Here is a 16,375-nt window from a genome sequence, read left to right as displayed (position 1 = left end):
TTATTGACTTAAAAAACACGTTTGTCTGTGACGTCTGCTTGAAGCCATAATTAGTAGCTTCGCATAACAGGTATATTTTGACATGATTTTCTCCAGAATTCATTTTCAAACGCATGCTAGTTCAAAATTCATGCACCAGTTTAGGGAAGGACCACCAGAGTGCTTCTTATGGGCCATGGGAATTTTTCCACGACCATGTTATGTGATTGGTGCATTAATGAATGAATTGACAAAAACTACATAATCTGCAATTTATGACACTGATGATTCATTGAATGAGCTTATTCACTTTGGCAAGGCAACCAGAAGATTTTCATTTAGATTTCGCGAGTGAATTAAATTCAACGATAAGTACAGTAATACTAATATCTTTTTATGTATATTTCTAATTTTAATGCTTATCATAATACAAAATAAAAAATAAGAGGATTACTAAGAGAATATTATAAAAGGATTTATAATTATTCAAATTAATTTAAAAAAATGAAACTATTGCTGCTCCTCATAGGTCTATTGGGAAAAAAGAAAAATAAATCGTGTTTCAAAAAATACAGCTTTTGCTTTACAAAAATAAATTAAAATTTATGTTTAACAGACACCACTTTCAGTTTTTACATGTTATCCTGCTCCCTTATAATAACCTGCAAGAAATGCTATCAACGAAATAAAGTGATATACGAAAGTTCACAAAAATAGGTTTAAAGCAAGACATTGTGATTGTGTGGAATAATAAAATTACTTTTGTTACAAAAATAGAGTCAATACTTGACCTTAAACAGCAAGGCATTTGATTAGTTTTAACATTCCATCCTTGAGATAATATCTGAAAATTCTCAAAAATGTTTCTTCTATTTTGCAGGAGAGATATTTCTATTACAAAAAGAGTAAAAAAAAGAAAAATCCTCATATCAAGAGAGAGATTGAAATTTTTCTTTCTCTTAATAACGATATTTATAATCTTAACACGAGAGTTTTCACTTATCTATATTAGTTATGCACTATTATACTGTTACTGTTAGCCACCAGAAAGAGCAAAAGCAGAGGCAGAAAGACAGTAGTTAGCGCATGCATCTCGTAAGTATTTATTATTTTTGAGCTACTGAAGTAGTAGTTATTAAAAAGTATGAAAAGCATTTGACATAAAACACAATCTTCCACTCTTCTCCCTCTTTTTAGATTTGGGGATAATACATCATCAACAGGTTTACAAAGCAAAATAGCAGCAACAAATAGCAGAGGCCAGAGGTAAAACTCCAAATCAACAACTAAGTGCATCTTTCTTGTTTTAATTCTCAAGCGAACTGGCTAAGGAATTCTTCCACGGTGGTGTACTTGACATCGGGGTACAACTCAGAAGCCTCAACCCCAAAAGAGGGTTCAATCTCAAAGTTGGTGTGGTCACCCTTCACAAATGCAGAGTGGTTGATTGATAATATCACATTGATTGGAATAGGAGACTCTGCAACAAAAAGGGAATATCAATATATGAAAACCACAGATCAAGATTCAAATTTTTGTGCATTTATATTTAACAAACCTTCAATGTCCTTGAGAAGCTTCTCCTCTGGCACATAAATCTTTTCGACGGTCTTCCCAATCTTCTTCTCCCACAAGGCCACAAGCTCGTTGAACGAGTAAATGTTCTGAGGGGGCCTGAGGTAGAGAATCTTGTTCAATGTCCTGGGGTCATCCACGGCTCTGATGGTGTAGGTTCCGATGTCCTCTTCCTTGTTGAAAATTGCTGAGAGTGTTCAAGAAAAACATACAAGTCAATTAACAAATTAACAACTAATGACATTCGATATGTGCTGATGATGATACTATAATTTGTTTACATAAGTTACCTTTAGGATTTCCATCGCCGAGGATAATGACTTTGTCTTTAGGTGGAGGTGGAGCGAAGACTCCTGGTTGAGCTAACGTTGGCAGAAAGTAGCCGGCGAAGTAGTTGGTGGCAACGTACGTATAGGGGATTCCTTCTGCTTCAATGCTACGCCGAATTTGGGCTTTGGTTGCGAAAGCAGATTTTGCTGGTTCCACTGCATGCACACGATCCACGTCCACCCCAAATTCAGAAGGGAAAAACCTCTGCCAATTCAAAAACCATAACTTGGTAAACAAAAATCAACCTTCAAAACCACTCTACACGATCACAGATTATCCACCAATAATTCCTTCTATTTTTGTTCAACATATTAGCGAGGTATTTTGCTGCTGTGGTTTTATTTTCCTAATCGGCGTTTATTAATTATAACATCAGAGATTCAGATGCTAAGGATGAAATTCTACAAGAACGTATATTCGAATCAAAGTCCAGATAAACAAACCGGACGTAGAGGATTGGAGTGAGGAGAAAAAAAAAAAACCTTAACGTTGCCGGCCTTCTTAATGGCAGCGATGATCTTGACCTGATCGGCAAGTTGCTGGTGACCCACGGTGGATATGACCACATCTACCTGCTTTATGGCTTTCACCAAGTTTTCATGATCATACAGATCCCCCTGCCATTGTCATATCAAACGGTGGTTAATTAATCAAATAAGATACTCACTCTACATCTGCATCCACCGGAGTTAAATGGAGAATGAGAGATGAAATCTTACATGGACCAGATTAACACCCAAATCCTTAAAATGGTTGATGAGTTCAGCCTTGTCGGAGACGGTTGATTCCCTCACCAGAGCAAAAGTTGGATGGCCAGCCTTTGCGCTTGCTTCCACAACATGTTTACCGATGTAGCCGGTGCCTCCGATGATCAGAATCTTGCTTTTCTCAGCCATTAAACCACTTCTAACTCTCACTCTACACCTTTACTTTTCTACTTTGCTTTGCAGCTTGTCTTGGTCTTATGCTCGCTCACCCTTTGTTTAATAGCAAACCAATACCCATCAAATTACCTTGTTACCCTTCTCTTTCCAAATACAAGTCATACTTCAAAAAATCGCTTTTTCCACTGCTTTGCACCTATCTATGAAAAGTCAAGTATTTTCATAATTAAATATAAATTATGATTTTTCAGTTCATAAAATAAATATTTTTGCAAGAAAAAAAAGACAACCTGGTCCCTGTGAAATAAATATTTTGATTTTAATCATAGTTATTTTTTGTTTTTTTTCTTTCAAAACAGTTAAATATAATTACTGGTTAAAAATCTGAAATTGGGGAGAAAAACTGTTCAAACACGCTGCACATGGAGTGAAGTAGGATGTCAAATTCGTTTTAGATTATACCAGTCTTTTCTACATTTATTCATAGTACATTACAAGTCAATGGGACTTAAGATTATGCATTATTTTCTTATTTCTAAATGAAGGTAGCAAGATAATTGGACAGAAGATGAGAAAAATATTATTCAAGGGTTATGATTCTCGAACATTCCATTTTCTTACAAAACAATCTTTCAACAAATCAATAGAATAATACTTTTTATAATAAATCAATTAGATTAATAAAAGTATTATATTTTTGTTCAGCATCGGAAGAGTATAAAGAAAATATACATATAAAAGTTTTCTTATTTAATTGCATTAAGAATAAAAAAATGATAAAATTTAATAAAAAAAAAAGTCTTCTCATTGAGAAAAAAATTACTATAGCGAGTAATTTAATATAAAAATGGTTTATAAATTTCTTGACATCTAGAAGTATTGCTATATCTGTCTCCCATATTAATAACAATTGGGGGAAAATCTCTTGTTTTCTCATGTTCATATCCATTTTCCTCCTCGTGGAAAGAAAGTGTTAGAGTATCTTTTTCATTGATCTAATGATGATTAAACTAGTTTTGGTTTTCATAAACCAGTTGGTGATCATCCATGAAATCTTGATTTCAAAGCAGAAGGAGTTGGTGGGTTTTGGTCCTCACTTGCGGTTGGTGGAATGCCACTACCCATTTCAATAGTCCTAACCACTTTCGGTCTTAACACCTTCCGAATATAATATAATATATACACTATAATGCAGGAAAAAAAAGTATATACTTTTATAATAATGAATTTTTGTTTTTGTGTCCTACCCAATAGTCTCGTCTTAAAAATTGAGCTATGGTTTAAATATTAATTTATTTTTCTATTTGTTTAACAATAATGAAGTTTTACATTTCAAAACATTTTAAAATACATAATAACCGACAACAATTCTATCATAAACCTATAATCAAAATGTTAATATTATTATTAGATCAATACTTATTTTTTCTTTGATTCTCTCGAGCGTTTGTTAACACAAAAGACAAAACCGTGACAAACAGTATCTTCAAAATCAGTGCTCAAAACTGCAAGTTTAAACTCGTATAAAAGAACAAGAACAAAAATAACGTGTAAATGCTACACAGCAACCTACCAGGCAGAGTAGACAATATTTGACAACTTGCAGAAGAGGGTTATTCCAAGCCTTCATTGACTATAAATTTTTTATATATGGATAATGATATTTTAATTATTAAATTTTAATAATTATATTTTATAATATAATATGAAATATTATTTTTTAAATGATTTTAGAATATTAAATATGGGAAATGAAAAATTGAAAATTATTTAAAAAATAATATTTAAAATTATAAAAAAAAGTTATCAAAATTTAATAATTTTTTTTAATATTTAATTCAAAGAAATTTAATAGGGTGTCGGACTTGGTAAGAGAACTGAAGTGGTTAAAATATTACAGGATAATTTGAAAATAATTCTAACGATGTCTATTTTAAACCAAAAGTTAATATATCTTAATTGAATTTTTCATATTTTCTAATTCTCAACCTTCCAAAATCTTTGTAAAACAAAGGGTTTAAAATTAGAGATATACAAAAATCATACCCAAAGGTTTTCGTAAACAATTTAGTCTTTGAAATGAATTACACATGAATATAAAATATAGAATCGAACTAAATAGATTATTTTTATAAGGTTTTTAAATTGTTTGAGACAGCCCGTTTTACCAAATGATTCACTTCAATTCATGTTATAAAGTCATTTGATTTAATTTATACTTGTCAGTACCAGTTTTCTTTTGGTAATAATTTAAAGAACTACTTCATTTTTTTTTTAAATTTTCATCTGAATAAACCACCAATAATTTAAAGAAAAATATGATATTTTCTATCTTAAATAGTAATTAAAGCAAACAAATCACATAAATTATTTATATGCACTTGTTAATTTAAGGAATTTTCAAGATAAATGACAGTAGTTGAAGAAGAAAATAATGGTTTGTTGTTAGTGCAAATGGATGATAAAGAATGAGGATTGTAAAAAATAGAATGAAGATAATAATGGTTTTTAATTTGAATAAAAAAAGTTTTAAAAGTCTAAACAACCAAGTTTTGAAAATATTTAATTTTTAGTGGTTAACTTTCGTTTCAACTTCCAATTGGAGTTTGTTTCTTGGATTGGATGGTCCACTATCTTCTAGAAGGACAACAGGGTTTCTTAGATTCAATGTATGTGGACAGTTTTGAGAATCAAAGGAAAATGTGTTTTGTTAAGGATCAGAATGTGACACAACATAACTGGCCATGATATATCAAATCTTTTATCATCTTTGCCACAAGGATAAAGAGAAAGAGGAAGCAAAGGGGAAATCAAAGGAAAAAACAATTTAAAAAAATATGTGAAATAAATATATTTAGATTATAAAGAAAGAAAGACACTTCTAATATTTTGATTTAAATATTATTTTAGTCCCTGTTTTAGTTCATTTTTTTTTCATTTAATTTGGTTATTGATTTATTAAGTTATATTTGTTTTTTTTCATGTATCGTTTAAATAAATAATGTTAAAGTATACATGTTGGTATTGTTTACATTATGTAACATGGTTTATCTTATGATTGGTTATGTTTTATTTAAATAAGTTTTATTTTAGTCAAATTTGTTCAATTTAATTTCTATTTTAATTAAATTTATTCAATTTAGTATCATTTTTTATTTCATCATTCTTCACCGCTGTCATTACCCACTACCTTATCGATGGCTTCTTTTGTATTATCGGACATGAACAGTTTTGTTGCAAAATTTATAGTATTATTAGGAATAATTACCAATCAAAAATATCTTCTCATCACAAAAATACTCATAACTTTTGTAACTGCAACTGGAATGATATTAACTCCTATTTATTTATTATCTATCTTACCTCGAATGTTCTATGGATACAAACTTTTTACTACACAAAATTCTTATTTATTGATTCCATTCGGGATCACAAGAATTATTTATTTCAATTTCTATCCTTATATCTATAATAAGTATTGACATTTATTCAGATTGATTTTATTTTTTCATTTTTTGTTGACAAGGTTGAAGGTATTCTCTCTCATTTTTTATAGATAGTTTTGGGAATAAATGACCACTAACATTACCACCATATTTTAGTTATACTTTCTCTTTTTTTTTTTGTTGTTTTTTCTACAAAACTAAATTAAGACAAAAAAATTTAAAAACATATCATCTGAAAACAGACACATTAAAAATTGGCAAACCAATTAGATGATAAATTAAAAAAAAAATAGAGTAAATGCAATTTTTATTTTGAGTGCATCTAATCCAGTTAATGAAAACCCTATTGTTAACATTAATGTGCTTACTTTAATTACCAAATTCCTAAGGATTGTGTTTTGTTAAGATTTATTTAGTGAAGTAGATATAGAGCTTTTTTTCCTGTACCTCCTTTTTTTCCTCGTTTTACCCTGCACCTCTATCTTTATTTTTTCCAATCTCCTTCTCGCATCCACACTGCTGCACTTTATCTTCATTTTATTTTTCAATCAGATTCGTACTCACACTGTTGCATCTCCAATATCTTTCATTTTTTCTCTACATTCATTTCTGCACAAATTTTTATTAGAGAAGAAGATGAAGGTGCAGAGATCTCGCTAGTACAGAGGTAAAATGGGGAATAAAAATTTTATGGTGGTGCAAAAAGAAAAAAGGGAGATGCACGAAGAAGTTACCCAGATCCAATTTAGACTAAGGTATTGTGTTGACTACATAATATTGGGCCTGTATTACCAAATCTGCAGGTTTATTGGACCATTTATTTGCTGATTTGGATTTGTATGAACATAATGAGATATTTTCCCTGTACCTCCAACCTTTTTTTTTTCTGGATGCCAACACTTTGCATCGATTACCATAATGTCCTTATTTAGTGATTATTAGTAAAGTAGGTGACGGTAATTAATATAATTACTGAGCTTTTTTCACTCCTGTATTTCATTGAGTTTTTTATTTTTTATTTTTTTATTTCTAGGTATCCAAGTATGTTGTGTTGTTGTGTTATATCGGTTGTATATGGTTTTATTCTTGTGTTATGTTGGTTTTTTAATGGGTTTATTGGCTTTCCGACGGAATGGAAAAAATTCACCGGTCAACGGATCTCCAAATCTGATTTGTAATATCATCGGATTTCGACATCTAATTTTGTGAAGTACCCGACTAAGACATTTTGTAGAATAAATCAACATATTACATTTTAAATATTAGTTACATTGAATTAAGTACCATTATAATAATAAAGTTAATATTAATAATATCATAAATAACAAAAATATTATTATTATTAGTGATATTTGTTAATTTTATAATAATAATTATTATTATAAACAGTACTATCATAAGAAAATTGAAACTATACGAAGATATAATTAATTTATTACATAATACATTATAAAATTATTGAAATTGCATGCAATTCTTTATATTATTTGAGTTTTATTATAACAATATTAGTTATATTAGTTGAGTAAATATTATAATAACTAGTTGAGTCCGATATATGAGAATATATTATTCCCGTATGGTATATATCCGGCACCAAAGAAAGAAGCCAGTTTTTCCTTAACCACAAAGTAAAACGAAATTGTTTTTCAAACAAACCATATATATACAATTCTTACGACAAAACAGACGGCATTACTCATATTCAATACACAGGTAATTAACATTAACAATTAACAAATATCCATGTCACGCTCTAACTCCATTTGTGGTATTAGTTTTCGATGATCCCAACTTAGCCACATCAAACTGTGAAACATAGTTGTTGGAAGAACCTTCCATCAATGGTGGTTCATTTAGAAATGCCCACCTGCTCTTAGTCCACCTGCACTCACATAATCTAAATTAAAGGGATCCATATAATACTAATTTAAGATACTTCTTTAATTTCATTCAACCTGTTAATGTAATTCTTTTCTAAGATGCAATTTAATTTACCAGCAACTTTTGTTCATAAGCTGCTCCAAACTGTTTTTGTCAACATTCTGAGGATGATCTGAATCGTTGAATGCGTGGGCCTGTCCATTATTCATTACAAACATCAAACTAAATTAAGCTCTTTTTTTTTTATATATATTTAAATCTCTGACATTTATAAAAATGAATGTTAATTTAGAAGTGAAACCTGAATAGTCTGAGATAATTTGGAAATAGCTTTGAGGTGTTCTAACTCTGTCTCCTTCTTCGCTGTCCAGAAAGCATTAATTTCTTCTTTGGTGAGCGATCGATTCCTCTCTATTAATGCTGAAACAGTTAAAAATAAGAACCCTAGTTAGCAAGCACGTGCTTTAATCATCATCTCACGTGCATAACATAGTACTAGGATGTATCTATATATAGTACTTATTCTTAGTACCTGATTGAGGATCCAAGGTTGGAGAGTCCCATCCTGCCATAAGAGAACCCATTGTTGTAGCTGAATTTCTTAACAAAATCTTAAGTTTCGAAATGGATATGAAGAAAGTTGTATAAGGTATGTTATATATATATAAGTGGTGGTTTAGTGTAAGTGACAAAGCTCCTACTTGTTTATCTTATCTATTGCCAGGTTTTTTATTTGTGATGACTATTGCCAATGTGTCATCCAAGAGTGTTGGTTAAGTGATAACGATTATGAAAACCAGCTTCTTCCGTATGAACACAAAAATCACACACGCTTATAATTTTAACGTAAATTAAAATATTCACACTAGTTTCGGACAGCACACAGACTATACAAAACAAAGCCGCCGCAGTTTTTTGTTTTTCAAAATATTAGTTGCTTCTGATTTCTGTAGTTAGATATTCTGAGTTAATTTACCTCACCATGGTTCAAGTTATTCGATTGAAAAATTATTAACTTTTATTATCAGCAAAGGAGTTGGGCTCACTTAAATCATAAATTATGTGGATTTTGGGTTATGTTCACTTAACTCAACCTGTAATTCACTTATCTTTAAAAAAAAATATTTTTTATCTTTAAATCGAAAAAAATAATCTTAATTTTATTGTATTTATTTATATTTCTTACTAGATAAATACGTGAATCCTGAAAATTTTAATATTAAAAAAAATTGTTTTCACAAATTTTAATAATTAAAACTTTTTTTTTTCTAGTTTTATATGTAATTAGTCGCTTTGACAATATTTATTTCTTCGATCTTACAAATAAATAAATATATATATATATATATATATATATATATATTTCAAATTTTATTAAATTTATTTGATTAAAAAAATTAAATTTGTACATTCTAAAATTATAATTAAATTAGATAAAAAATTTGAAAAAGACTCATCTCAACAAAAAAACATGTTTAACTCTTGGTCTTTTAAAATGATTTTTTTTTTCAGATAAATAAGTATACCGATTTTTTTTTATATGAAAAAGGTATGACAAATTTATTAACTTTTTTTTTTCAAAAAATTGTTTTAAAATTCTATAAAAAAAATTAAAAATTACATTTATCTTGTATAATGTTTTTTGGGTTAATTATGTTTTTGGTCCCTCAAGTTTCAGTGAATTTTGGAATTAGTCCCTCATCAAAACTTTATATCAATTTAGTCCTTCATCTTTCAAAATGCGTGAATTTAGTCCTTTTAACAAAATTTTTGTTAAGTTTATCTAACATTTCAAGCACATTTCATGATAGTATTTAAGTTAACATTGAAGCAAAAATGTGTCAAATAGTGTAAATAATTTAAATACTATCATGAAATGTGCTTGAAACGTCAGATAAACTTAAACAAAAGTTGATTAAAAGGACTAAATTCACGCATTTTGAAAGATGAATGACTAAATTGGTCAAAAGTTTTGATCAGGGACTAATTCCAAATTTTGCTGAAACTTGAGGGACCAAAAACATATTTAACCCTAAATTTAATTCAAATAGGAATTGAATTGAATAAATTTGACTAAAATATAAACTTATTTAAATAAAACATAACCAGTCATGAGATAAACCATGTTACATCATGTAAATCGTGCCAAGATGTACACTCTAACATTATCTATCTAAACGGCACAATAAAAAAACGAAATTGAATATAATTTAATAAATCAATAACCAAATTAAACGAAAAAAAAAACAAATTAAATAAAAATGAACTAAAAGAGGGACTAAAATAATATTTAAATCAAAATATTAAAAGTGTCTTTCTTTCTTTATAATCTAAATTTGGTTAAAATGACTAAATTCACGTATTTTGAAAGATGAAGGACTAAATTGATCAAAAGTTTTAATGAGGGACTAATTCCAAATTTCGCTGAAACTTGAGGGACCAAAACATATTTTACCCATATTTTTTTAATGACCTTCAAACTCAATTTATCTTTTAAATAGATCCTATTTTCTTTCTATTTTAAATAAAGTGTCATTCAATCTCTTATTTATTTGACACGTTAACAAAAAGTCAACTAAAATAAATTTGCAAGGATTAAAGCTAAATTTTGATAATACAATTTAAACATATTTTTATAAGCAAGCAAATTAAAGAATTTAATTATTATATTTTAACATATATAAAAAGTTATACTTTCATAACTTATCATATAAAAATATAAATAATTTAAGTTTTGTGTGAATGTTGTTTAATACAAAAAATGAAATATATTCATACATTTATCTATGATTATATTTACACATTTTAATATAAATGTAGATTTAAATAAAACAATTACTATAAGTGTTATTATTTTAATAAAAACATTATTTTCAAAGTAGAAAAAGGTTTTAATCAATTTTTCACATTAAATTTACGAAAGAAGATGCTAACCATTATTCTGATTAATGAATAATAAATATGTTTTGGTATCATCATTTTTACATTGAAAGATGAAATAATTAAATACAGTAATTAAAATAGTATAAATACACATAATAAATTTTATAAAGACAAAAATACTCTTTTAAATTTTTAAATTTTTAAACAATAATATACTCTTACAAAACAAGAACTTTAAAATTTTTAAGGTTTCTATTAAAAAGGAAAAAGATTCAATTAAATCTCAAATTGACACTTTAATTGTTTTTTTTGTAACATTTTTAGATGTTTAAAACTAATTTTTGTTATTGATTTTTCTGTTAATTTATACTTTCTTATTTTATTTTATTTTTTAATTTTTAAATGTTTAACACTATATTTGTTGTTAATTTTTCTGTTAATTTAACTTTTTTTATATTTAATTATATTTAATTTTTAATAATATTAAAATATAATTATTTTATTATTTAATTAGTTTTTAAATTTTTATTTGTAAATATTAAATAAAATATTAAATATATATATATATATATATATATATATAAGATTTATAAGTATTTTTGTCTTTTAAAAATAATAAAATTATATTAAAAATTATTAAGTCAGATTTTATTTAATATTATATTTATCAATATACTTTTATCGAATGATCTTGTATATTAGTGTTCCAAAAAGTTTGGTGAGCAAGCCGTTAAGAAAATCATAAAGGAGTTAATCATTTTAAGCAAGATGAAAAGGTACACAAATAAACTCTCAAACACACTTAACCAGAAAGTGAAACCATTTAAATATTCTCTTTCAGATAAACCAAAACACAGTTCTTATGGAAAATTATAAGTGTGACAAAACAGATACACATGTGTAGACACCAACTATATGTACATCATAACTGAAGCAAGATCATGAAGCACTAATTTCATTTCCGGTTTTAAATTTTGTTGATCTCACGTTAGCTACGTGAAACTGTGAAGCATAGTTGTTGGAAGAAGCTTCAATCACTGGCGGTTCATTCAGAAATGCCGAGCTGCTCTTGGTCCACCTGCACGCACACCACCCATTTGAAAAATGGTATTACTTTCCACACAATTAATATAACTTATAATTCACCAATTGGGCAATTACCACAGGTAACATAATATACCAGCAATTTTTCTTCACAAACTTCTTCAAACTTTTCTCATCAACATCCATGTTCAAGGGCTTCTTTATGCGGTTCAAGGCCACGGTACTTGACATACCAGAATTCTCTGAATCATCGAATTTGTGGGTCTGTGCAGTATCCATTGGTAAACAAAGAAATATATTAGTAGTTTTTTTGTTGTTGTTACATTCAATTTGTGACACGTGTAGAAAAGGGAAAATTGGAGTGGTGAATTTAAAAGTCAAACCTGAATAGTTCCAGATAATTCAGAAATAGCCCGAATGTGTTCTGACTCGGTCTTCTCTTTTGTTTTCCAGTAAGCATCAATTTGTTCTTTTGTGAGTGATCGATTCCTCTCAATTGAAGCTGCAATGGTAGAAAATATAAGCCTCTTTAAAAATCACAAGGCACAAAAAGGTAATGCTAAAGTGCATAACTTGGTAGGTATTAGTATAGTATTGATTAATTATCGGTACCTGATTCAGGATCTAAGGTTGGAGAGTTCCATCCTGCCATAAGAGAACCCATTGTTGTTGCTGAATTTCTTTCTTTATTGTAATAAACACGAAGCTCTATAATCTATATATATAAGTGCTGATAATGAGGAAACTCCAGCTTGTTTCTCTGTTTTGTAGTTATCTCTGGGCAAGTTTTTATTTGTGATAATGCCTACAAATGAGACAGTGTGAGAATGATAATGATGAGTATGATCTTACTAAGGACAAACATTACCGCTTGTAGTTTGGACATGAAAAATAAAAAATGAATATACTAGGTCTTAGTTTCGTGCAGCACACAGACTTTTGAAAGGCGGCGAGTGTTTTTTCACTCCTAGATTTTCAGCACAGGCTTTAGATACCTCATTATCAATTTCTTTGGACATGTTTTTCTCTTTTTAATTTCCAGTGATTAAAAGCACACTTTCTGCAGTTTGGCAGGATAATCTATTGACAATTTGAAAGATTTTTCAATCAAACGACACATTCATTGTGTTTTCTTACTGGAGCTGAATATTTTTATTGACAATTAACACAAAAACAAATTGTTAACGGCTCAATGAACGGTCATTGCGAGTTACCCCAATAAACAAATATACAATTAAAAATCACAGCACAAATAACGCGTGTTATAGACACGAAATTCCAACACAAAAATCTTGGAACGGTACCACGTAAACAAGACTCTGTTTTTTCTTATCCCATTGCAGAGTCCTTATCATTTGAATTGTCCCCACATCTAAACTTACAACCATGGCGGCGAGGTTTGTGAGGGTTATCAGGTTCGGAGTCACTCGGTTCAAGAAAAAGTCCCCTCAGACATCTTCTTCGAACCACGGGCCTGTAAGGGACCCTCTCAACCCGGTTTATGCTCATTTCGGCCTTGGGTTTTTCCAAGCACGGTTCTTTCACATCAGGGAGAATAACACGAACACCAGGGTCTCTTCCAGTGATGGTGCCATGGGACATGATCGAATTGTTGATGCTCTGAATGTTACTGTTAACGTATGTCTTACCCGCTTCGTCTTTCTCCGTGGATGTGCTCTTCTTCCCTTCGGGATTGGGCCTAGTTGAGTGAGAACCCGCCACGTGCATTGTCACTCCTCTGTTGTCACCGGCCAGAGTTACCACACTCACCGTTTTGTCGTCCACGTTCAGTGTCGGGTTGAGAGCTGAAATGTCATCATCATCACCATCATCCTTGGCGGGATTTTCCTCGTCGGATAATGATATAGTTGAAACGTTCCTGCTCGTTGGATTTGCTGATGTTGAAGCTGATGCCACGAGCTTCGTGTCTTTCGCGCTAGGAGTCGAGGTGGAAAACATCATCTTTCTCTCTATGGGGTTGGCGTTGGATTTAGGGTGGTGGGGTTCGGTTGGTATTTCCAAAGGGGCGTTGAAATTCTGAGTAGGAGTAGTATCCAACTCAAATTCCTTCGCATTTGGGTTCGAAGGTGTTGGAGTTGATGGTGGCGAATCAATGGTGACAGAAGGTGCTGGTGAGTGTGATGATGGAAGAGAATCCGAGACTTGTTGAGGTTTAGTTTTTGGAGGAGGCCGTGATTGGGTAGAGGCTATTCCAGGAGGACGAAACGGTGGTCGAGATTTTGATTTTCGTTTTGGAGGAGAATGAGATTCAGTGGAAGGACCTGTGATCCAAGGGATCCTAAAACCACATTGCTGGTTTTTTCCTGTCATGGATGTTGGTATGGTTAATATCTGATGGAAGAACAGAATGAGTTTTTTCGTTTCTTTTCACCGGAAATACACACAACTTGTTATATTTTGGCTGATCTTAGAATCGAAAGATTGTTCTAGCTGTGTATATATACTGAACAAGGAATTTATACCTTGGATGCATTGGAGGACTTTTGTTAGAATTTTGGTTTGACTAACCCACTTTTCATTCCCAAACTTTTTCTTACTGATTTCCTTGGAAACTTCTTCATTTGTGCTTTGCTTGAACTCAGAGATTTACGTTTTAATCAAACACATGCAAACCATTCTTATCTTAGTTTGTGCTTTACGTATGCCTCTCACGAAAGAAATCCCAAGCATATTCTTGGCCTCTCAAGCTTCCATTATCATAAACGTGTTAATAAATTGATTTCATTGAGTTTGATCTGGAATATATGGAACTAAGCTTAAAATAATCATCCACGAGTCTGTAAAGTTGGACAAAAGAATGAGAAAAACGTGATCCAATGGGGTTGGCAATTCCACGTTTAAGCAACTACAAAGTTCCTTTCTTCGTATTCTCCTTTAAGAAAAGAATTCAAAATGCAAGATACAAGAAACTGTTGTGGTTATATGAAATACCAGAGATGATAATAGCTCCGTATACATTAGCCAGAACTAACTTTTGTTTTGATTGAACAGAAGTAAACAACAAATGCTGGGGGTGTGTAGGATACTGCGACTTCGCCAAAATCCTCTTAGGGGCGCAATATTTCAACAATTTCAAGGAAATGCAATCTCTAACCTAAACAAAAAAAGTTCAAATTTTGGATGTGTTACGTCCTCTCCACGCACACAACAGAAGGGATTGGAGAATGTAACAGTGTCAGAGGTTCTAATGACAAAAGGTGAAGAGAATATCGGTTCCTGGCTTTGGTGTCGAACCGATGATGCTGTCATTAATGCAATGAAAAACGTAAGATAGTTCAATTTGCTCAATAAAGATTCACTCTAATTACTTTCATAAGAATGCTTCTTCACTAACATTGTACAAGGATTCAGATGGCTGATAATAACATTGGATCATTGGTTGTACTAAAGCCACAGGGGCAGCACATAGCAGGGATTGTCACAGAAAGAGGTACATGATGTTCCTTCCAACACCTTTTAATACCCTTTTGTTTGTATAGAAAATTCATTACCATTTCAAACAAAAATTAGAACTTTTGTTACTATGAGCTAAATTGAACCGTTTTGTTGAATGCATGCATGAACAACAAGACTGCTTGAAGAAAATAGTTGCACAAGGAAGATCTCCATTATACACACAAGTTGGTCAAATAATGACTGATGAGGTTATTCTATGCTCTCTCATTTTCAATGCATTTGATATCATATTCTTGCATTTTTTCTTGTGAATGATGACGAGGGTACTCGTGAACAGAATAACCTGATAACTGTGACTTCTGGCACCAACATTCTTCAAGCAATGAAAATTATGACAGGTAAGTGTTCCTTCTTCTGATATTTGTCAGAGAGATTAAGGGATAAAAGGTAAATATTTTTAGGAATCCAACGGTAGTAAAAAATAGAAAGTAGAGCATTATATAAGAATAAAGATTCATATATTTATTGTTTTAAGGTTTTGGATTGAGAGTGATGTCAATATCTTATATGATGATTAGGCTTATGTGTCATTGATGTTGTATGTCTTCGATAATAGAACTGCTATCTCGTCCTAACAAATATTTGCTTGCAGAGAATCGCATTCGGCATGTTCCAGTTATAGATGGGAAAATAGTTGGTATGATTTCCATTGTAGATGTGGTGCGAGCGGTGATGGAGCAGCAAAGTGGAGAATTGAAGCGACTCAATGACTACATCAGAGGAGAATACTATTAGCAGAAGAATTCAACCATGTATACCAAATTCATGCATCAAAATGTAATACACCTTTATATTTCATAATGAATGGAGTTTGATTTCTTTACCACTTTGTAGAACATCACTGTACCAAATCCAGATTAACGCCTGGTTATT

At 30.6% G+C, this 16,375-nt stretch overlaps 5 protein-coding genes across 6 annotated transcripts; 1 reads left to right on the top strand and 4 right to left on the bottom strand.

The window, feature by feature from the left end:
- Positions 1–1,058: 1,058 nt before the first annotated feature.
- LOC114195876 (isoflavone reductase-like protein) lies at positions 1,059–2,853 on the bottom strand. Its single transcript, XM_028086303.1, has 5 exons — positions 2,604–2,853; positions 2,367–2,501; positions 1,845–2,088; positions 1,538–1,741; positions 1,059–1,459 (listed from the first exon to the last, which is right to left on the bottom strand). The coding sequence occupies exons 1-5, from the start codon at positions 2,778–2,780 to the stop codon at positions 1,293–1,295; spliced, it is 927 nt and encodes a 308-aa protein (XP_027942104.1). The 5' UTR covers positions 2,781–2,853; the 3' UTR covers positions 1,059–1,292.
- A 4,918-nt stretch (positions 2,854–7,771) lies between these two features.
- Positions 7,772–8,788, bottom strand: LOC114162578. Its single transcript, XM_028046510.1, has 4 exons — positions 8,631–8,788; positions 8,400–8,518; positions 8,213–8,292; positions 7,772–8,099 (listed from the first exon to the last, which is right to left on the bottom strand). The coding sequence occupies exons 1-4, from the start codon at positions 8,680–8,682 to the stop codon at positions 7,964–7,966; spliced, it is 387 nt and encodes a 128-aa protein (XP_027902311.1). The 5' UTR covers positions 8,683–8,788; the 3' UTR covers positions 7,772–7,963.
- A 2,985-nt stretch (positions 8,789–11,773) lies between these two features.
- LOC114162577 lies at positions 11,774–12,783 on the bottom strand. Of its 2 annotated transcripts, none has more exons than XM_028046509.1 (4): positions 12,638–12,783; positions 12,409–12,527; positions 12,143–12,289; positions 11,774–12,059 (listed from the first exon to the last, which is right to left on the bottom strand). In XM_028046509.1, the coding sequence occupies exons 1-4, from the start codon at positions 12,687–12,689 to the stop codon at positions 12,027–12,029; spliced, it is 351 nt and encodes a 116-aa protein (XP_027902310.1). In that variant the 5' UTR covers positions 12,690–12,783; the 3' UTR covers positions 11,774–12,026. The 2 variants fall into 2 exon arrangements, with proteins under 2 accessions (XP_027902310.1, XP_027902309.1); XM_028046508.1 differs by having other exon boundaries at positions 12,162–12,289; positions 12,638–12,774.
- A 412-nt stretch (positions 12,784–13,195) lies between these two features.
- LOC114196210 (proline-rich receptor-like protein kinase PERK10) lies at positions 13,196–15,116 on the bottom strand. Its single transcript, XM_028086776.1, has 2 exons — positions 15,038–15,116; positions 13,196–14,364 (listed from the first exon to the last, which is right to left on the bottom strand). The coding sequence occupies exon 2, from the start codon at positions 14,354–14,356 to the stop codon at positions 13,355–13,357; it is 1,002 nt and encodes a 333-aa protein (XP_027942577.1). The 5' UTR covers positions 14,357–14,364; positions 15,038–15,116; the 3' UTR covers positions 13,196–13,354.
- On the top strand, positions 14,228–16,328 carry LOC114196209 (CBS domain-containing protein CBSX3, mitochondrial). Its single transcript, XM_028086775.1, has 6 exons — positions 14,228–14,364; positions 15,038–15,311; positions 15,398–15,476; positions 15,617–15,690; positions 15,780–15,840; positions 16,095–16,328. The coding sequence occupies exons 2-6, from the start codon at positions 15,051–15,053 to the stop codon at positions 16,235–16,237; spliced, it is 618 nt and encodes a 205-aa protein (XP_027942576.1). The 5' UTR covers positions 14,228–14,364; positions 15,038–15,050; the 3' UTR covers positions 16,238–16,328.
- The last annotated feature ends 47 nt before the right edge of the window (positions 16,329–16,375 follow it).

The sequence above is a fragment of the Vigna unguiculata genome, chromosome 9, assembly GCF_004118075.2.
Source record: "Vigna unguiculata cultivar IT97K-499-35 chromosome 9, ASM411807v1, whole genome shotgun sequence".
Taxonomy (NCBI): domain Eukaryota; kingdom Viridiplantae; phylum Streptophyta; class Magnoliopsida; order Fabales; family Fabaceae; genus Vigna; species Vigna unguiculata.
This window is presented reverse-complemented; position numbering and strand designations above follow the sequence as displayed.